The sequence below is a fragment of the Ichthyophthirius multifiliis genome (genome assembly GCF_000220395.1).
Source record: "Ichthyophthirius multifiliis unplaced genomic scaffold scaff_1120509250962, whole genome shotgun sequence".
Classification (NCBI taxonomy): domain Eukaryota; phylum Ciliophora; class Oligohymenophorea; order Hymenostomatida; genus Ichthyophthirius; species Ichthyophthirius multifiliis.
In genome coordinates, this window is record NW_004086335.1 from 58,752 (window position 1) to 80,614 (window position 21,863).

The 21,863-nt window shown below is 16.0% G+C and overlaps 3 protein-coding genes across 3 annotated transcripts, besides 24 other annotated features; all 3 read right to left on the bottom strand. All coding sequences in view use genetic code 6, as the record gives it.

Moving 5' to 3' along the window:
- The first annotated feature begins 1,904 nt into the window (after positions 1-1,904).
- Positions 1,905-1,960: a microsatellite.
- Positions 1,961-2,451: 491 nt separating this feature from the next.
- Positions 2,452-2,488: a microsatellite.
- A 547-nt stretch (positions 2,489-3,035) lies between these two features.
- Positions 3,036-3,090: a microsatellite.
- A 239-nt stretch (positions 3,091-3,329) lies between these two features.
- IMG5_120260 (ubiquitin carboxyl-terminal hydrolase family protein, putative) lies at positions 3,330-8,754 on the bottom strand (the record flags this gene model as incomplete). Its single annotated transcript, XM_004032502.1, has 14 exons — positions 3,330-3,867; positions 3,923-4,135; positions 4,230-4,257; positions 4,370-4,442; positions 5,542-5,666; positions 5,716-5,947; positions 6,002-6,103; positions 6,152-6,236; positions 6,281-6,352; positions 6,523-6,600; positions 6,689-6,804; positions 6,926-7,128; positions 8,308-8,325; positions 8,367-8,754. 14 exons carry the CDS (start codon positions 8,752-8,754, stop codon positions 3,330-3,332), a joined length of 2,271 nt encoding a protein of 756 aa, XP_004032550.1.
- Positions 4,154-4,207: a microsatellite.
- Positions 6,416-6,461: a microsatellite.
- A 187-nt stretch (positions 8,755-8,941) lies between the features above and the next one.
- IMG5_120270 (rapamycin-insensitive companion of mtor, putative) lies at positions 8,942-11,269 on the bottom strand (the record flags this gene model as incomplete). Its single annotated transcript, XM_004032503.1, has 4 exons — positions 8,942-9,621; positions 9,684-10,109; positions 10,196-11,032; positions 11,212-11,269. The coding sequence occupies 4 exons, from the start codon at positions 11,267-11,269 to the stop codon at positions 8,942-8,944; spliced, it is 2,001 nt and encodes a 666-aa protein (XP_004032551.1).
- Positions 9,044-9,077: a microsatellite.
- Positions 10,121-10,160: a microsatellite.
- Positions 10,123-10,160: a microsatellite.
- Positions 11,037-11,177: a microsatellite.
- Positions 11,038-11,118: a microsatellite.
- A 930-nt stretch (positions 11,270-12,199) lies between the features above and the next one.
- Positions 12,200-12,271: a microsatellite.
- Positions 12,272-13,781: 1,510 nt separating this feature from the next.
- Positions 13,782-13,819: a microsatellite.
- Positions 13,820-15,892: 2,073 nt separating this feature from the next.
- Positions 15,893-15,917: a microsatellite.
- A 1,598-nt stretch (positions 15,918-17,515) lies between these two features.
- Positions 17,516-17,571: a microsatellite.
- Positions 17,536-17,593: a microsatellite.
- Positions 17,537-17,642: a microsatellite.
- Positions 17,577-17,627: a microsatellite.
- Positions 17,583-17,631: a microsatellite.
- A 140-nt stretch (positions 17,643-17,782) lies between the features above and the next one.
- Positions 17,783-17,826: a microsatellite.
- A 1,139-nt stretch (positions 17,827-18,965) lies between these two features.
- Positions 18,966-19,010: a microsatellite.
- A 139-nt stretch (positions 19,011-19,149) lies between these two features.
- IMG5_120280 (hypothetical protein) lies at positions 19,150-20,490 on the bottom strand (the record flags this gene model as incomplete). The annotated part of the gene is made up of 9 exons (XM_004032504.1): positions 19,150-19,233; positions 19,296-19,366; positions 19,485-19,603; positions 19,648-19,721; positions 19,772-19,921; positions 19,968-20,107; positions 20,191-20,250; positions 20,313-20,406; positions 20,459-20,490. Coding segments are annotated over 9 exons (824 nt in total), but the record flags the coding sequence as incomplete, so codon positions are not given.
- Positions 19,413-19,464: a microsatellite.
- Positions 20,109-20,174: a microsatellite.
- Positions 20,133-20,180: a microsatellite.
- Positions 20,491-20,682: 192 nt separating the features above from the next.
- Positions 20,683-20,736: a microsatellite.
- Positions 20,737-21,863: the final 1,127 nt, after the last annotated feature.

Here is a 21,863-nt window from a genome sequence, read left to right on the forward strand (position 1 = left end):
AATTTTTATTAAGAATGTAAATTTCTTTAAAAATATAAGAATTCTAGAAATTTAAAGAAAAAAATATAAATTAAAAAATAAATATTTTAATATTAATAAATATTATAAATAAACATAAGTGATAAAAAATTACCAAGTAAATATTATTATAAAATTTAGTAATAATAATTTTTATTAAATTATAAAAATATTTACTTATTTATTCTAATTAAATAAATATTTTTAGAGTATATTAAGTTATTTTATAAGTTTAATTCGTAGAATACTAATAAAATAATAATTTATTTTAAAATAAAAATTATATGAACTAATTAATTAAAATACAGCAATAACAAAAATTTAGTAAATATATAATAGAAAAAATCACAAAAGCTTTATTTATTTGTATATAAATTTTAAATCCTTTTTAATACAAACTTGTATATATATTTAAAATCTTCTAAATATAAACATTAAAATAATTTCAATTCATATATTAAAATTTAATTATTTTATATATAATGAATAATATTTTTCTATATTTTAAATTTTTTTTTTTTTTTTTTTTAATTATTCCTTTAGCTTCATTTTACATTTTTTTTAAATATTTCATCATATCCTGGATAAATTTTAATTTAAATATTATTTCTTTAGTTATATTAATTATTTCCACTTTTCTTATTATTAGGAATACCTTCAAATCTTTATTATTGATACTCTATTTCTTCGGTTATTTATTTTAAATTATTATCAATAATATACTATGTTGGTTGTATTCCTAATTCTAAAATTTACTCTAATAGATTGTCTTATTCCTAATTTAATTTTTTCTTTTTTTTATATGGATCGTCTTTTTATATAGATAAAATAACATTTCCTCTAACAAAATAATTTTAATTTCTTTCTTAAAGTTATACTACTTATTCTTGTTCTATAGACTTTTGCTATTTTTTTATATCATTTTATTAATTTTGTAAATTATTTATCAAATTTTTATTCAATTCATTTAGTTCGAAATCATCTTACTAAAAAAAAAAAGAAAAATATGCTCAAAAATATATAATTAAAGATAAATAAAAAATAAAATTTATAACATAAACATTATAAAAAAAAAGAATAGATCAAATAAATATTATTTTTTTTTCAATGTAAATAATTTGCAATATATTATTTACCCTAAATAAATAAATTAAAATTTTATATAATAAAATTTTTAACTCTTTACACATTATTTTTTAATTCAATTTTATATATATTAATATAATTTACAATATTTATTTGTGCAGCTTTTTCTTTAATTTATAAACTAGTTATATTAACAAATTCATCAAATAAATTTAAAGGTTTTCCCTTTTATTAATTTTTTTTGTTTGAAAATAACAAATTTTCTCTTTAAAGTTAAATAAAAGAAGGACTACCTTAGCTTTTTTTGTTTCTATTTTCCCACTTAACTTTTATATTCTAGTCGTTTTTTATCTTAATTTTTTAGAATTCTAAGCATTATTTGGAGCTTCATATTAATTCATAGATGGAAACTGTATTGCATTTTAAGAAGCTATAAATTACTCGCTAATTATATTATTTGAAACATTTTATAAATTTTATTGTCCTTATGTATTATATTGTATATTGGATTAAGATAACCACTAAGAATCTTCGCTTTGTTTGAAATTTTATGCAAAGTCTAAATCATTTAATTATTCGCAGTAATTTCTATTTTTTATTAATTTTGAAGGTTATTTGTCTAATAAGTCATTTTAAATTCCTTATTATGATATTCTTTACTATTTTTTTATACATCCGATACCCATTAGAAATTTTATAATTTTGTATTTTATATTTATTAATAAATAAATATTTAGAAATATAAATAAGAATTTATTTTATAGTAGTAACTAATAATTTTTCAATCACAAATGATGATAATTAATATTTATTATTAGTTTTTAAATTATTAGTATTATTTATTTAATTTTTAAATAACTAATTTTTAATATTTAGAATATAAAAGAATAATGGATATGCTAATAATTGAAGTATTTATTTGTTAAGAAAGAATTTGGTAAAACTAAAATAAATATATAATATATAAATAATTATTATTAATTTTCATTATATACATACTATTAAAAAGTAGAAAATATCATTTATTTTTATAATTTTATTTTCTCTTTTATAAAACTTAAGTTATAAGTATTTTTTATTTCACTCTTAAATATTATGATTTATTGAATTAAACTTGAAAATGACCTGAAATTAAATTAATATCAATTAAATAAATTAACATTTAAAATTTAGATTAATTATCTATTTAGTAATAAAATGTTTTGAAATTATTCATTTAAACTAAGAAAAATATATTATTGATTATTTTTTGAGTTGTAATTTTTTTATTTTTTTCTTTTATATAATTTATTTAATATTATTATACTATATTTTTAATTTTGGCTTTTAAATTTAATTTTGATTTTATTTTCATATTTATATTTTTCATTTATTTTTTTCATATAATGTTTTCTTCGTCCATATTATCTTCCTCATTTTAATTTTCAAAATCTAAATGTATTACAAATCCTTTCTCGTCATAAATGTTATTATTAGTAATATCATCTTTATATTTATTTTATTTCAATAATCTTAGTTTCTTTTTTTATTTATTTAATATTCTTTTATTTTTTTTATTTTACTAAATCTTCGTCTGTTTAAAAATCATCCTTTAAATCAATATTTTCTGATTTAAGCCTGAAACTAATTAAATCTATAAAATATATTATAAATATATAACCGATTTCCTTTTTTTTAAAATAAAATAAAAAATAACCTCCATCTTTTAACAAATAAGGCATTTTTCTCAAATCTTCAAATGCATCTATTTTTTTAAATAACTAAATGTTAATTATATATTTAATATATAACCTTATTAATTTTATTGTGAATTCATATTTTATAGTTGTGTAGATATTTATTAAATTTATTCTTATTGATCTTATTATAATAATTACTATGTTTAATTTTCTACCAAAGCTTATTAGTTTTTTGATTTATTAGCGTTTTCATTATTTTTTTTTCTTTTAGCTTAATTTTTTTATTTATTTTACTTTTATTAATTTTCTCTGCACTTTTAAATAGTTTATAAATTCATTTCTTTCCATTCTAAATTATTAACAAAATATTTGGCAATATCTATTTCATCTTCTGATACTTTTAATTATTAATTTCTAATAATTTATCTTTTTAATTCATTAATTGTTATAAATTGATTTTGTCCTCCCCTAAAAACAAATTCTTTTTCTATAGTATATATTCTCTAATCAACTATTCTTTTCTAAATATTAAAAACTAAATCATTCTCAAATAACTCTTCTGCGTTTTACATAATCTTTTTAACAATTCATATTTAAAAAAATAAATATAAAATTTACCTAAACAGCTAAAACTTAAACAGCATTACTTAATAACTTCCCAATTTTCTTATCAGTTTTTTTAAGTATACTACCCAACTAATGATTTTTTCTCATTTCTCTCACTCTTATATTATCTAAGGTTAAAGTTTCATATTGTAAAGCGATGTCTTGAAATGTTTCTTATTACATAATAGTTTGTTTTAATTCATCAACTGAAGCATTTTTATTTATGATTATAGTAGAAATATAAACTTGTTTTTCTCCGTCATTTTATGGTATTAAATAAACTGCAAATTAACTTTCTTTTAAATCGATTGAATTTTTAAAAGATACTAATTAATATAAAGTGCATTTTTTTAAATTATTAGCATTTAATAATTATTATTCCCTTTTGATGCAATTAAATGGTTAATCATTTTCATCAACTTTATAAACAGAGTATTCTTAGGGGCAAAAGCCAAGCTAATCACAAGCCTAATGTTTTCTTTTTTAAAAAAAGAATTATTTAAATTATTTATTTAATATTTTAATTTAGTTACGCTTCTTTTACTGTAGTATTGTTATTAACAATTACTTCTGTATATATATTATCTTTTTTAACCTCACTAAAATATCTAAATTTAATTATTTATTAATCCTTTTTAGGAATTAAACCTTCTTCTATACTAAATCTTAATTCCTAGTGTTATTATACTATATCTTTTATTTATTCTCTATAATCTTCTAAAGAAAAAACTTTATCGTTTTCTAAACTATTTTTGTATTAATAAATATATATATATATATATATATATATATATATATAAATATATATAAATATATATTTTAATTTTATTATATTATAACTCTTTGAGCCTCCAACTTTATTATGGATCTAAACATAAGCATTTTTTAAAATTGTTTAATATTTATTATAATGTATCCAAACTATTTACAACTTAAAAAATATTTTAATTTTAAATAATATCAATTTTAATTGTGTTTACAGTATCTTTTTGGAAGTTCATTTTATGTTTCTAAAATTATTTAATTTTAATTATTTTAGCCATCAGAAACAACCTTAGAAATATTTTTTTTTTTAATTAATATAAATATATTAATTAAAATTTTAATTTATATTATTTATTAAATGCGTTTTTTTTACTTCTTCTAATTCACTTAATTATATTAGTGTATATTCATTTATTCCTAATATAGAAATTTATTTTTCTTCATTTTCAGGATTTTTGTTTAATTATTAAGATGACCCATTATTTATTAATTTTATATATTATTTATTATAAGGAACATTAAATAAAATTTCTAAATATTTTCTTAGGTCTTTAAGTTTACTTTATGAATGAAAAGCAAATTCTATTTATTATTCTCCTATTTTTTGTATCTAATAATTAATAATTATTAATTTTTTTTTTTTTAAATATAATATTTAAAACTTTAAGCATAAAAGGTGAGTTTTCTTTACCACAATATCTAAGTAATTTTTAATAATCTTCTTCATTTTAAATTTTGTTTATAATTAAAAATTCTGAAGTATGTTCAATATCCAATTCATTTACTTTTTTAATTATAGAATATTCTAATTCTTGATAAATTTATATTAAATCATTATCGCAATAACAAACTTCAAAAATAGAAAAATCTTCATTTATATTTAAAGAATCATATAAATCTTTTAATCTAAAATCTTTCGAAATTATACACTTTTATGTATTTTCGGACTTTGGTTTAAATTTGAATGTATTAAAATCTAAATTATCATAATTTCGATATAAGATTTCAATACAATTTTTTTATTTATCATAATTAATTCTTTACTATTTTAATTAATCATTCATATTTTAAATATAACTTTCAAAATAAAAAGGTATTTTTAATTCCTAAATAGGTAAATTTTATTTCCTATATAGTAATATATAAGCACTTTCCTTATCTGAATTCCCTCCAAATTATTTTTAAATTTGCCCCACATTAATTTTAGAAATCACTTTATCATCAATATCATACCAATTATTAAGCAAACTTTAATTTGCAATATTTATTTAGAAAAACTATCATCTTCTTAATATTCTTGCTTTCCTGCTATTCTTGTATTTCTTTTAGCTTATTTTGATTCTTTTTTGTTTTTTTTCTCTTATTGTTATTAAGAATTTTATTCTACTTTTTCTTCTTCTATTTAGCTATTCTTTTAAGCACCTTCATTTTATAGCAGTTCATAACCATTATTTGGACGATTATTATTTTCATTATTTGACAAAAGATCTCTTACATATGCATGATAATGGCCTATATTAAAATTAAAGTCTATATAAAAATAATTCAAAGCTTTTTTTACCACCATAAGCACCCCCTTTATGTATAAGAACAGCATAAAGTTCATAAATATGATTCTCATCATTTGGATTAAACTAATCACAAAATAATGAGGCATCTAATTCCAAACCAAATGAAAATCTATCATTTAATTTATTTCTTTATTATTTTACCATATCGAATTCAAATCTCATTAAAGAAATAGTTAATATGTTTGGTAATTTGCGAATTTCAGTTCCTTTTAAAGCATCTTACTTTTAATTTTTTTATTTAATTATTTCAAGTGATTTTTTTTTTTGTTAAAATACTTTAGAATCGCATTAATTACAAAAATATTAATTTTCATTTGTGAGTTTTTCATGATTTTATAAATTTATTAAACTTTCTTCTAAACAATCTTATCCTTTAATCTTTTTTTGTTGTTATTGGAATAGTATTTTTTTTTTTTAATTATATACTTAGGCCATTAAATCATATTATATATGAGACATTTCTTTTATAGATTTACATTTTAAACATTATATTTAATCAACAGTAAGAATTCTGAAAATATATTTAATAAAAAGATGTTTAAACTATTATTTTACTTAAAATTATCTAACAATTAATCTTACAATTGAGTTCCTTTCAATGCAATTTCTAAACCATTAAAAATAACTCTTTTTAGAAAATAATTAAAAATTAGGAACAATATATATAATAAATATATATATGTAATTATAAAATTTAAAAATAAATATATTTACAAATTTAAAAAAAAAATATTTAATATTAATTTTTATAATTAAATAAATATATGGTTAATATTTATAAAAATATTAATAAAAACCTTATAGCTTCTTAAATATCTTATTATTAAAATGCTTCATTATTGTCCCAACCAAAGCTTTTAAGAACTTCTTCAGTGCTTTTTGATTGTAAATATATATAAAAAATTAAAAAAAAAAAAATATTTTATTTTTATTTATTTTTTTAATAAAAAAAAAAAAAAAAACCTTATGTGGGAAACATTTAATTCTTGCATTTCTATAAAAAGTTTTTAAAAAGCTAATAAAAAATTATGTTTGTTTATATTATCAACAAAATTGCTTCTTTTTTCTTAACTATCGACCTTTATTTTTTTATAAAATTATTTAATTAATGTATGAATTGTAAATAAATAAATAGTTGATATTTTAAAATTATTTAAGGTAAATGATTAAAAAAAAAATGAATATATTTTTAATCATTACACATAATTTCATATTAAATATAGATTATCTGAACTCTGGAGTTGTATAATAAGCTTAAAATAAAGAATTTAGATAGCATGTAGATCCTTTATTTTTTAATCCGACAAATTATTTTGCTTATCTTGGTAATACTGGTTTATCTAACCCATGGGCGCAATCTTTTGCTTTAATTTCCTCTTGCATTATATTTTTTCTTTCAATATCTTTAAAAATAATTTATAATATTAAATATATAACAAATATTTTATTATATAAATTTTATTAATTATAATATTTAATTTATTTATTTATTTATTTTTTTTAAAAAAAAAAATATACAAAAAGGATTTAATAATATTTCTTCGTTTTCATTCTTTAAATTAGATTAAAATTTTAAATTTTTTCTATATAAAAAGTATTCTGCTATAAATCAATCATATTTATTTTATAATTTTTTTTTTAATTATTTGCTTATAATAAAAATAGTTATAAAAAAAAATTTGTAAATATTATATATTTGAAATTTACTTTTGATATATATATTTAAAATCCATTTCTATTTTTAATAATCCAATCAAAAAGCTGTCTTTATAAATTTTTCAATTAAAAACAAAAATAAAAAATATAAATTAGAAGTTTGCGTTTTTTACTATATAAAAAAAAAAAATTAATTTATTTTTATATAGATAATTTAATTTATTATAAATTAATATTATTTATATTATATATTTTTTTATATAAATACTATTAATTTTATATATTTATCATTTTTTTTTTTAATTGTAATTAAATGAAATTAAAACATTATTTTAAAAAATAACAATTTAATTAAATATTTATATATAATTAAGAAAAATAATTTTTATATAATTTATAAATAATTAACTTTTTGTATATTTATTTATTTTTGTTATTTTATAAAGAAACATATATTTATTGTTTAATATTTAATATTTCTCATATTTATTTTATACACATAAATAAAATATTTAACTTATTAAAATTTCATTAAAAATATTAAGTTAAATAAGGATTACTATCTAAAATAATAAAAATATCATCTGAAGACATAATATTATCAAATAAATTTAGAATAAATTTTCTATTTTCATGTTTATATTTATAATAATCCAACATAAATAAAATACTATAAAATACATTTTTATCTGAAAATATTGCCGGATTTAATTTTTTTTTTTACTTTATTTCTTCTACGGCTTCTTAACTTTTTAAGCTATTACTAAGTTTCGAAAAGCAATTTAATAATTAAACACTTTCTTCATTTAAATGAATACTTTTTTAAAAGTTAATATATCTTTCCCAATATTAATTTTAGTTCGGCCAATAATTTTTTTTTTCTCTAACATCAAAATCATTGATATAAAAAAATTTATAAATATCACCAGGAATAACAACCCATCCTTTTTTATATATTTATTAAAAAAAATATAAAATAATATACCTGTATTATTATTCCAATTGCATTACCAATTATTACTTAAAATATGTTTTCTTCCTAATTCTGTATTTGAAAGCATATTGAGTATATATAAACAAGTTCCTCTCAAAGATAATACTTCACTTTATTATGCTAAATTAACTAAATATTAAATTATATTAATATTATCCTAAATAATCATTTCAGAGCCTTATTTATGATATCCAATGTTTCCAATAGACCATAAAGCAGCTCTTTTTGATAAAATATTAGAATCATTATCTTAAATAATATTAATACATTTATTGATTATTTTATTGTTGGTCAAAAGTCTTCTTCCTTATTCTGATTTAACTAATTCACTATATAAATGAGTCGGAATATTTTAATTTAAATGAGTTCTATTACACATTTTCATATAGATTTTAATTTTGGAAAGTCTAATTGTTTTATTCTATTAATTTAATTCAAAAATTAGAGATATTCCATTTTTTTTTATCACATATTATTCATATTTATTTAAATAAAAAAATTTATTGTCTATATTTTCGCATTTTATTTAAATTTAATACATATTTTATTGTTCTTTACAATTCTTATCAATAAAATGCTTTTTTATATTTTTTTTAAACAAAAAAAAAAAATAATATAAAAAAAATTACTTTTCCAATTTATAAATTTAATGAAACGGTGAAGTTTTAATTAAATCTAATATATTATTAATTCTAATTATATAGTGGATATCCTGTTAAAACAATATATTAAACATTTTAATCTCCTTTATAGCCTATATATATTTAATATTAATTTTTTTATTAAAACTCTTCACATACTATTAAAATATTCAAAATCCAAGGAATTCTATGAATAAATCCAAAAGCGAAAAATTAAGATTAGCTATTATTAAACATATTAGGAAAAATAAAAGAATTTAAATCTTAGTTTTATTAGTTAAAATTTAATTAATTAATGAGGCATTTTTCTAGCTTTTCAGCATATTCTTCATTTAATTTAGATTCCCATTTATAAACCATTTTCTCAATCCAATTGTATTTTTCTTGTAAATAATTAAAGCCTTAACTTGTTTTCATTATTATATAAAGCAAAGGGTTATCGTTTTCACATAAATCAGTTAAATTTGGATTTAAATTCAAAAATTATTTCATTTAATCGGTATCTTTTATAACTTCATAAATTACACTCAATGCTTTTTCCCTTAATTCTCTTGTGGGTGAATCCATTTTTTAAATAAGAATTTCTATTCCATATTAAAAGAAATCTTTATATATTTTTTAAAAGTAAGTTATAAAAGTTAATATTTATAAACAAATATAAACATACCTACAAACTCGCTTCTATATAATAATCTTAATAGCTCTAAACTAGCCTTTTATAAATTTTCAGATCCGTTTTATAGACAAAAATAAAGAAATGATCTTGATGGCCCTTATTTTCCATAATCTAAGCAAAATAAAATATGAATAAGAATATGATCTTTTTATTAATATTTAACATAGAGTTCTAGAGTTTCCCATATTTTAGCATCTTTTAAAAGCTTTTAACCATATTTAAAAGAGGCAAACAACCCTATCCAACTAATATATTCTCTTATCATTTTTGTGGAATATTCTTAAGGTTATAATAAATGATGAGCTTAGTGAATTACATTTTGATCGTTATCAATAGCTAAAATATGATAAAGTTCGCCCATAAAACTTCTGTTTATACAAATAGTATCTGTTTATGGCACTGAAAGCATTAAAGCGCCTTTTTTTTATAAAAAAAAAATAAAAAAAATAAAAAAATAAAAAAAAAAAATTAAATTAATATTTTTTTTAATACATTTTTTTTACCATCTGGTATTTTAAGTAAATTATATATTAAAGCATATCCCACTTTAGCCTAAATAAAATTTTATTACTTCCATTCAAGAGAAATAAAATATTATTGATTCGGATGAAAATAAAGGATTAATTTTTTAACAAATTTGCCTTTTAATTCCTACCATTTCAAAGAAAAATATTTTTTAATTATTTCATATATAATTGTCCAGTTCCATTTAACATTTTCTTTATGAATATAAGATTTTTCCAAAAGTTAAAGAAATTCTTTATTTTATTCAACATTTCCTAATACTTTACCTTCCTAAAATATATATTAAGTATTATTTATACGATGAGATGGTAATCCTAATTATGTAAAATGAAAAAAATTCTCACATTAATAAATTAATTAGGAATGGCTATTAGTTTACATTTTTGTATCAAAAACATAATTACTCATACAATTTACAATACTTGAACATTTTCCTTTTAAATCTATGAAAGAATAATCATTATGGACTGAAGAAAGTAAAAAATCTGTATATTTAGAACAATTAGGAATTAAATTGTACATTAAAAATGATAATTATTTTAATTATTCTTAAGATCTTAATTATTTAAGTGTATCGTCTAAAACAGATAATTCAATTAGCACAGCAAATAAATCACAATCTAAAAATAATTAAGTTAAAACCATCAAATATTAATTAAGTAAATTTTAACATGAAAAGCTAGTAACTTATTATTATAATGTAGAACCAAAAGATAATAATTCTCCAATTATTTCTTATATTCCTGTTCTTACTTATTCAAAAATTGGTTATCTTAATGTTTAAAATAATGATCTTAATAAAAATTTTTAATAACCTAAATATATATATATATAAATAAATAATATTATATATATTATATATATATATATATATATATATTTATATATATTATTTATATATTTATTATTTTATTATTTATATTTATATTTATATTTTTATATATATTTATATATATATATTTTTAAATCATATTTAATATTTTTTATTTTATACCTAAATATATTAAACCTTTCCATGTTTTTAGTATCGAAACAATTATTTTTTTTGCCATAAATATTTTTTTTTCTTAAATTTCTATATTTTTTTTATATATTTCTGTTGTAATTGTTTTCGGTTATTAATGAAAAGGCACATAAATATCAGTAAATACTCCAAAAAATTTTGGAATATCAAGATAATATTTTAATATTTTTCTATGCTTAGGATTATTTAATAAATATAAAAGAGTATGTATAATAGAATCTAGATGAGAAATAAATTAAGGATTTATTGCATTTTCGATAAGAAATTTTATTCCTCCACTCCATGCACAAATCTACGTATTTTCGACTGCTAATTTAACTATTATTTCCATTGCAAAATCCTAAAGAGTAGTTATTATATTTGGAATTTCAGCAAATGAAATAAGAGAATTAGCTAAAGATTTAGGAAATGTTTTAGGAGAGACTTCTATCCATTTTTTTATAAATTCTAATGCCGCCATAATTTCCTAATAATTTTATTATGCCCTTGTTTCTGAACGGATATCTTTTTCTAAAGATCTTGAAATAAACAATGGAATACTAAATTAGATATATTAATAAGATATCCTTTCACTTTCAAAAATAAAGCAAAAAAACATTATTGCATTTTATCTTAATAATTAACGGGAATCTATAAGAAAATAACGGATAACTTTTATCACATTTGCTTCTTCAGTGTAGAATCTTTTTAAATTAATGGATTTTAGTTAGTGCAATTTCTTAACTCTGTTAACCAATTCTTATAGAAAATAAACTTTATGGTCATTGTAATCTTATGTGTTTTTATTTTTTGCAAAAAAACGAATGAAATTCATTGATTAATTTAATAAATCTTGCTCGGTTATGGTTTTTAATAATTTTATGCCTTTATTTAATTTATTTTTTAATTCATTTTTTAAATTGATTAAATTTTAGATATTTTTTTTGGTTAAAAAACAAAATAATTAAAAAGATATATATTTTTTTAATTTTTATTATTTAATATATATACTGTATTTTTTTTAATTTCTTATATATTAATAGAAACTGTAAATTTTACAATATTATATATAAAATATTAATTATTAAATAATTTTAATATATATATATTTAAACAATTTATATATTAAATATGATAAAAATAAAAATAATATATTTTGATAATTTTATATGTGTGTTTTAATTCAGAAAAAATTAAATAATATTCTTATCTTTATTTATTTTTTATAAATACTTAATTAATCATTTAAAATTAACTTAATTTATTAATTTAATTTAAACAAAAAAAATCATTATTCGAAAAAAATAAAATTAAAGATAAAGCTAAAGCTAAACTAAATTATGTATGATAATTTAAATTTTATTTAAAAACATTAAAAGAAAAACTTTCTTGTGTAATTTTTAACCTTTAAAATTATTTATTTAATTTAATCGTTAAATTAAATTTAGTGATAAAAGATATCTTATACATAATAATTTTTATGTATAAAAAGAGTCTTAAATGAGTAATTAAAATATGAATTTTTCTGTTTAATCAGCATATAAAAATGGTCATCAGTAATATATATGGAAATAAAATTATTTTCGCTTATTAAATTTTTAATAAAATAGAAAAAAACCTTTATAGGATGCTGATATATTCAAAATAGCTTATCAAGAGATTGATAAAGTAATATGATTTTTAAATTTTATTTTAAAATAATGGTTATAATAGGAGAAAATATTTGAATAATTAATGAATGCAAAAGACGAAATAAATAATTTAAAATCTACAAACTCTAATATTAAGACTTAGCAAATAGTAATGCAAAAATAAATATAAAATTAAGAAAGAATAATTGAAGAATTATATAACTTTAATAGATAATCTAATTAAAAGCAAATCCCTAATTTAGAAGTTTATATTTTATAATATTTTTATTTTATATTTTTTCCTTAAATAAAGAATTACTTTTAAGTAAATAATCTAAAGAAACAAATAAAAGATCTTTAATAATAACTTAAATATAAAAACCAATAAATAGAAATGATGAAAAAAAGTATAAAACATACAAGATATAAAGAATTGGAAGTTATAAAAAATTAAGAAAAATATTTAAAATTTATTTTTTATTTTGTTTAAAAATATAGACAGAAAAAATTGCTTATTTTGAAGAAACTATAAGATTACAAAATATAATATAGGAAATAGGTTAGGATAACTATTTAAAAGAATTAAATATTAAAAAATTTGAAAATAATAATAATTTTTAAAAAATGAAAAATTATAAACATTTGTAATAATATAATATGAAGGAAAATTAAAAAGTTATATTAAAAAATTTAATTAATTAAAATGAAAATATTAGAGAAAATAACTTTTATTCTATTGAGGAAGAAGAAGAATATTAATCATAATTAAATAAAAAAGAAAATTATGTTGATAAAAAGCAATTCTAAGATGATATTTTAAGAAAATAGGAAAATTATAGGATTTAACAAGAATAATTAAAGTAATATAAGGTTAAAAAAAATGATGTTGAAGTCAAAAAATAATAAGAATTTTAATAAAAAAGATGCGAAGAAATTAAAAAGTAGGATGAACTTAAAAAGTAAGATGATTAAATTAAAAAAAATGAACTATAGAAAAAGAAAGAATAAGAATAAAAAAAATAAAAGAAGAAGTTAGATAAATAGAAGAACAAAGGAAAAAATAAGAAGAAACTTAAAAAAAAAAGCGGAAGATTAAAAAAAGAAAGTTGAAGAAAATAAGAAAAAATTATAAGAAATTAAAAGAAAGTAATAGGAAGAATAAGATGAATAGAAAAAAAAAGAGAAGAGGTTGAAAAAAGAATAAAAGAAAAAGACTTAAAAAAATAATATGAATAAGAGTAATTAATCTTAAAAAAAAGGTAAGAATAAGAAGAAGAATAGAAAAACGAAAAAATTTAAAAAATGAAAGAGTTATTAATTTAAGCAAATACATAAGAAGAACAAGAAAAAATATAAATAAAAAAATAGAAATAAGAAGAAAAACTATTTAAATAAAAATAAGATGAACTAATAATTAAAAATTAATAAATATAAGAAGAAGAAAAACTCAAAAAACAAAATGAATTTCAAAAAAATAACGAATAATAATTATATAGATAGAAAATATAAGAATAATAAGAATTTAATTAATAAAAATAAGTAGAACCTTATTAAATACAATAAAAAAATTAAAATAAAAATTAATAAGAATAAATTATATAAAATTAAATCTTAAATATACAAGAAGAATCGAAATAAAATAATTAATAATTAAATGATAATATGAATTAATAATAGGAAAATAAAATTTAATTACAATAATCATAAAAAATAGATAAACATCGAAAAAATGATTTACAATAATAATAAATAAATTAGGATAAAAATAACGATAATGAACTATAAAAGTTAAAATATTATATTTTTAAATATTTTAATTTTTTGTTTAAAAAAATAGTTATAACAAAGAATTTTATGACTTCGATGATGATATTTAAAATAGCAATAGTCATAAAATTGATATTTCTGAAGGATTTTAGGTATACTTTTTTATTATTTATTATAAAAATAAAATATTTTTATAAAAGGAAGATAAAATTGATTATGATAACTTTTCGAATTTCGAAGTATGATTGACATTTATTTTTATATGAAGACTAAAATAAAATTATTTATATAAATAAATAATTAATAATAGTTTTATATTTAAATGATATTGTTTTAATTTTATTAATTTATATATATTTATTTTTTTGGATTTATAAAGAACAAATCAAATATTAGAATAAGTTTAAAATATTTTTTGTATATAAAAAACTTTTATAAAAAAATAAAATGAAAATATATATATAAATATTATTTTAATTTAAATACATTTTTTTATTTATAAAATCAATAAAATTATCTACGATAAAATTTTTTTGTTTCTTAAACACAATTCCATATCTTATATTTTATTAATAATTTTATAATTGAACATTATTTTTCATTGTATAAATACATTACAATTAAAAAAAGGTTGTTAAATTTTTATATTTTAAATAACAATTTATATATTTAAAATTTTATGCAAAATACAAAGAATTAAAAAATTAATTTTGAAAATATTTAAAATACATTATATGAAATAAGTATTAACACAAACTTAATATCCAATTATTATGGTAAAACTATATTTAAACTTAATTAAAATTTAAGATTAATATTTACTATTATATTTTTTTTATTATTAAAAAAGAAATTTTTGTTAACAACAAAAATTAGTTGATTGATAATTTTGAAATCGTATAAAAAAACAATAAATTTTAAAATTAATTTTATAATTTAGATTTTTGATTAGAATATTGATTAATGCTCTAATCTCTATGATATATTAATTAATTCTATAAAAAAAAAAATTCTTGGAATTAAATAAAAATAATTAAGTTAAAAGCTTTCTTTATTTAGGTAAAAAAAAAATATAATAATTGGATTAATCATAAAAAATAAAATGAATATATATTTTAAATAATATAAAAAACAAAGTAAATCGAAACATTATAAAAAATTCAGTATAAATTAATAAAGCAATAATTTATTAATTTAAATAAAACTAATATATAAAATGAAAATAACACAAATTCACCTTTAAAATCTAAAAATATTGATAATTAATATTCAAAAAAGAATAATAATAAAGAATAATAAAAATTCTTTAATTATATTTATACTTAAAAAGAAAACATAAATAATAAATAAAAAAATAATGAAAATTATAAAGAAGATTAAAAACTATAAAAGAAAACGAAAAATCAAACTATATAAAGTTAATAAAAAAGTAGAATTAATTTATTTTTTTAAAAGTAATTTATTTATTTTTTAATGAAAGACATAAATTTAATTATTTGGAATGAACGATACTAAAAGCTTAATTTATTAAAAAAAAAATATTTAATTTGAAATTATTAGTTCGTGATATTGATGAATAGGAATATTTTGAAAAATAGAAACTGAGTTTAATAGAAGAAAAAAATAATGGTAATTCGTATTCAAATGAAATAGAAACTTAACATAATACAGGCAAAAAAATCCTTATTCATCAAAGTGATAAAACATTATTAAATTAAACAAATAAAAAAGGAAAAAAATATATATTAATTACATTTTTAACGATTTTAATTTTAATTATAGTCGTAAGTATAATAATTTTAAAATACTAGTATAATTTAATATGATAAACTGAAAGTATAATGATTTTAAAATACTAATATAATTTAATATGAATAACTAAAAATAAATTTACTTTTAATATATTAAAATTTTATTATATTACTTTTTACTTTGTCTATATATATAACTATAAAATAAAGCTATATATATATTTTAGTATTGTTTATTTATTTTAAAAATCCATTTATTTTTATTGAAACTTAAAAATTATATATATATGAAGGCAATAATATGCCAAGAAATTTTAAATTTTTCAATTCATTTATTTTATATATTTAGATTAACCTTCTTTGAAAATCCAAATATTATTTAAATAATCATTATATAGAAAAGTTTAGTTATTATTTTAAACATTAATTATTGTAAAATATCATTTAATATTATTATTAACCAATAAAAAAATAATTATTCGTCGCAGTTTTTAAAAAGACAAGATGATAAATATAGAAGGTTAAACCTATATTTAAACAAAGTATAATTCTTATTAAATAAAAAGAATCTATACAAAATTATATGTTATTTATGTAGTATTTAATATATAAATTTAGTTTAGAAGTTATAATATTGATTCAAGTGTATATCAGGAGTTTTTTTTTATTAGGGATAAATTAATAAAAAATAAAAATCAATAATTTTGATAATAAATAATTATTAATTGAGAAAATTGAAGAAAAAATATTTCCTATTTTTATTTATATATTTTGAATAAACATAAAAGAATTTTATTAATTGAGAAATACCAACTTTATAGTTAAATAAATATATATAAAAAATATCCCTAAAACATAATTATTATGTTTTATAATACTGTATAATAAAAGCCCTAAAAATTAAAAAATAAAATACTTTTATATATAAAAAAAAAATATATATAATTAATTTTATATGTATCTTATAATTAATTTTAAATATTTAGATTTAAAAAAATATAAATATTAGTTTAAACATTAAATAAAGATAAAAAAAAATGAAAAAAATATTTATTATGAGTATTGAAAAATATATGATATTTATTAAAGTTTTATTATATTCAATATAAATCTGATTTAAAAAATAAAATAAAATAAACAATTGATATAAAAATAAAAATATAAAAATATATAAATAAATATATATATATATATATATATAATATCTATATATTTATTTATATAAAAAAATATTATTTAAAGTATAAATATATTTTTATATATTTTATTTATAATATAATTTTTATTGCTTTTAATATCTATTTTTTATTTTATTATTTATTTCAATTTATTTATATATATTAGTATTATAATTTTATTTATAGATATAATTTTTTAAAATTTTTTTATGAAACAAATATTTAATATGATGTATAAAATATTAAAATATCTAAATTTAAAATTTACAATATATAAATATTTTAATGTTTAACAATATTTTTATACAAATATTTATTTAATTTTTTTTATTTTAATTAAAAATTTCAAAGTTCTATTATATTTTAATTTTCTTCTTTATTAAATTTTTTTTCCTTAATAGAGTTATTTTCCAGTTAATTCCACCAGTCAAACAATTTATAATTTATTATCTTATGAAACCAAGGAGTAGTTTTTTCTCCCTTTTTTATATATATTTAAGTAATATATTTATAAAAATATTATATAATTACCTTTTCTTATTTAGTTTTTAAAAAATTTAACAAATCGTTTTTATTTACCCATTCTATTTCATCAATTTCTTCTTAATTTGGATTTATTTTATTGTTTAAGATATTTTGTTTTGTAAATAATACATAGTCAACTATAAAATAAATTTATATAAATATAAAAATTGATATTTAATATTTTATTTAATATTAGAATAAATTATTTATTTTTATATAAATTACGTTCATATTCTCCCCAGGTTTAATCATATTTGCTTTAATATATTAATTTGTCAATCAATATTAAATCTTTTGCATCTATTTTATGATTAAGTTCAAATTAAAATCTATCAGCTGCAGCTATTTTAGATCCTATATATATATATATATTAAATAAAATAAATTATTATGTATATCTAATGTAAATATACCTTACTAATTGTGCTTATGAAGATCTATATTTAATGGATGCGAACAACATGTATTTGTCCAATAATTTGGAAAAGTTATTTTAATTTTACTTCTTTTATGTAATAATAACTCATTTTTTTCATTAAATAAAAAAATAGAAAATGCTCTATGGGGTTTTGCTTTTTATTAATTGTAAATATAGCTATTTTCGTGAGCTGTTTTTTTATCAATATCTCCAATTTATTCATCATAATTATTAACTAAAATCAATCTGTCATTAAATGTTTTTTATTGAGAAATATGTATATATTATTTTAATGTTTAATTGAATTATTTAAAATGTATATTCATTTATTTATTTATAAAAGAAAAAAGTGATATATATTATTTAATTTATGTGTATTATTATTTATATAAAATATTATTTTTATTGACTATATAAATACTTTTTAGTTTTTTAAAATAAAATAAATTCTTTATTTTATTATTTATCACTTCGAATAATTTTTAATATATAATTTTAATTTTTAAAATAATTATATAATAAATAAAATTATAAATGTTAAATATTTAATATAACATTTTTCTAATCAATAAAAAAAAACTTAATTTCATTTTTTTTAAATTGGAGGTAAAATCTTTTAAATTTTAGAATATTAAATTCTTTCTGCAGTACTTAAATCTAAAGACATAATTTTAAGTGCTAAAGTCTTTTCATAATAATCTCTAACTTGTCTACTATTTGGTCTTTTTAAAAGAGTATTCAAACTATAATTTTAGATTAGTTATAAAATAAATATATATTATTTAAATAAAAAAAAAAAAATTACGAGCTCTAACCCCATTTTTATTAATAAGTTGTTGTCCAGTGTTCTGATGATGGAGTGTCAGATTTTCTTAACTAAAAAAATAAAATAATTAATTTATTAAAATTTAGTTTAAATTATTATATTTATAATATAAATATATATATATATATATATATATATATATATATATTATTTTTTAATAAAATATACTTTTAATTCATATTATTTTCTGTTTAATTATTCAATTATATCCTGTCTGTATTAATATTTCAAATTATATTATTGAACCATTATTTTTACAAATTATAAATCAATTACAAGCGAATATCCTTTTTTTTTTTTTTATTACTTTTTATATTCTTATTAATTTTACCTAATGTTGTTAAATCTTAAACAGCTGAAATGAAAGCATAATGAGCACTTTGTACTACATCCTTTCCTAAAAAGCTTTTTTTAATATTAAATGTATAACAATATTTTTAAAATTAAAAAAATACCAAGATGCAGCAATAGGTCCTGCATTGCAAAAAGTCATTCCGAATCCTTTTTAATATATAGAATGTTAACTTTTAGGAGCCGATATTTCTTCTTTTCCTGGATATCTATTTAATGCATATTTAAATTTTTAATTTGGTATAAAGCAAGGTCTTTATAAATTTATTTAATTTTTAAAATTATTTTTTTTAGTTATACCTGATTTTGTGTACATGTTTACGGTCTGTTCTTTATTCATCCAAATCTTTTGTAATATCGAAATTTGAATGTTAAGCAGGTTTTATCCAATCTGAAAATACTTCGAAAGTAAAAGCGCCGAAATCAGGAATATTGACACCCTTTTTTATTTTTTGTTTAATTTTTTTTTTTTTTTTAAACGTTTTGTTTTTTTATATTTTTTTTTTTATATATGTATTTTTACTTTTCCATCTTTCATTTTTTCTAAAATGTATTCACTTGTTGCTTTAAAAATTATATGGAACTTTATTTTTTTATTTTATACATTTATTAACATAATTATATATATATATTTTTATTTTTTACTTATGCTTTGGGTTCTAATGGCTTATATGATGGATTTGTTCTTGGCTACGATTCTAGATGTTTTCCTGGGTAATTTTAAGGTTTTTTTAAAATACTATTTTAATAAAGCTTTTTAAATAAATTAATAAAAATAATAATAAATATACTAATCGAAAATCTAATCAAGGTTCATTTTTGTATAAATATCACTTTTTATATATTTTTTTTTTTATTATTTATTTAGAATAAATTTCAAATTAAAAAATTATATATACAATTATATATATTTATATTTGTTAAAAGCAGTTTTTTTTTTAATAAAAATACAAAATTAAAAATTGAAAAAAAAAAAAAAATTTAATTTTTTTTAATATTATAAAATATTTGAAGAAAAAAAAAAAAAGTTATTTAAGTGAGAAAAAAAAAAAGGAAATTTAATGAGAAATTATAATTTTATATGAATTTTTAAATTAAATTTGCTTTTTATTAAGGGAAAAAAAAGTTTATATAGTTTATATAAAATTAAATATTATAATAATTAATTTAACTTTTTAATATTGTAATTAAAAAAAAAAAAAAAAAAAATATGTGCTTACTTGACTCAAAATGTAACTGCCAAAATGGTTAGTGTAGTCACTTAAATTCATTATTTTTGCTTTAAAATTAGTTTCCAAACTAATAAATGGCCCCTATACTACAAACTTTTAAACAACCAGACTTTACCACATTAATATAAAATAACTATAACTTGTAATAATAATAACCTTTTATACCTAAACCCAGAATACAAATGTAAATCCCTAAATAAAATTTTATATTTAATTGTGTAAAGAAAGTGAAATAAACTGAAAGTAATAGTAGTTGCAATAGTAGTAGTTAGAATCTATAGGAAAATGTTTCTTAATTATAGAGTAGTTTAGCTCAATAATCTTCGAGTAATTAGAATTAAGTCAATGAATTTTAGAATAAAATGATTGGAATGTTAATTTTTTAGAATAAATAACTAAATGATTTGTAAGTAATAAACTAATAAAATGTAAAAACTTTAAATATATTGTTGGATGAAGTAAAGTAATTAAAATAATAGAATAGATAAATTAATTTTAATAATAATGATAATTAAATTAATTAATTTATTCCCTTTTCTTAAGCTAATTCTATAGAAACAATTGATTCAGATGGAATTTTATAATTTTTATTTAAAGATTAATGTACTAGATTTTAATATAAATTAGTTCTTAATTCCCCTATTTAATTCCCTGTTTATAGAGAAAGGAATTTTGATTTATCGTTAAAACTAGTTGATTTAAACTCTAATATTGTTGTACCGGCGGAAAATACAAAAATCTCTTTAAGTATTTGCCTATACACTTCAGAAAATCCACCCAAAATTATTGATATGAATATTTCCGGAAATAAAATACTTAAAAATAGTTAAGTAGATAAAAATATTAATAATGGTATAATTAATATTGATAGAGTCCAAATTAGAGAAGTTACAAGCCATTTTAGAAATGGATGGGTTTATATTGTTATTACGACTAAAAATAGCTCTTCTAATGAAGAAAAAAG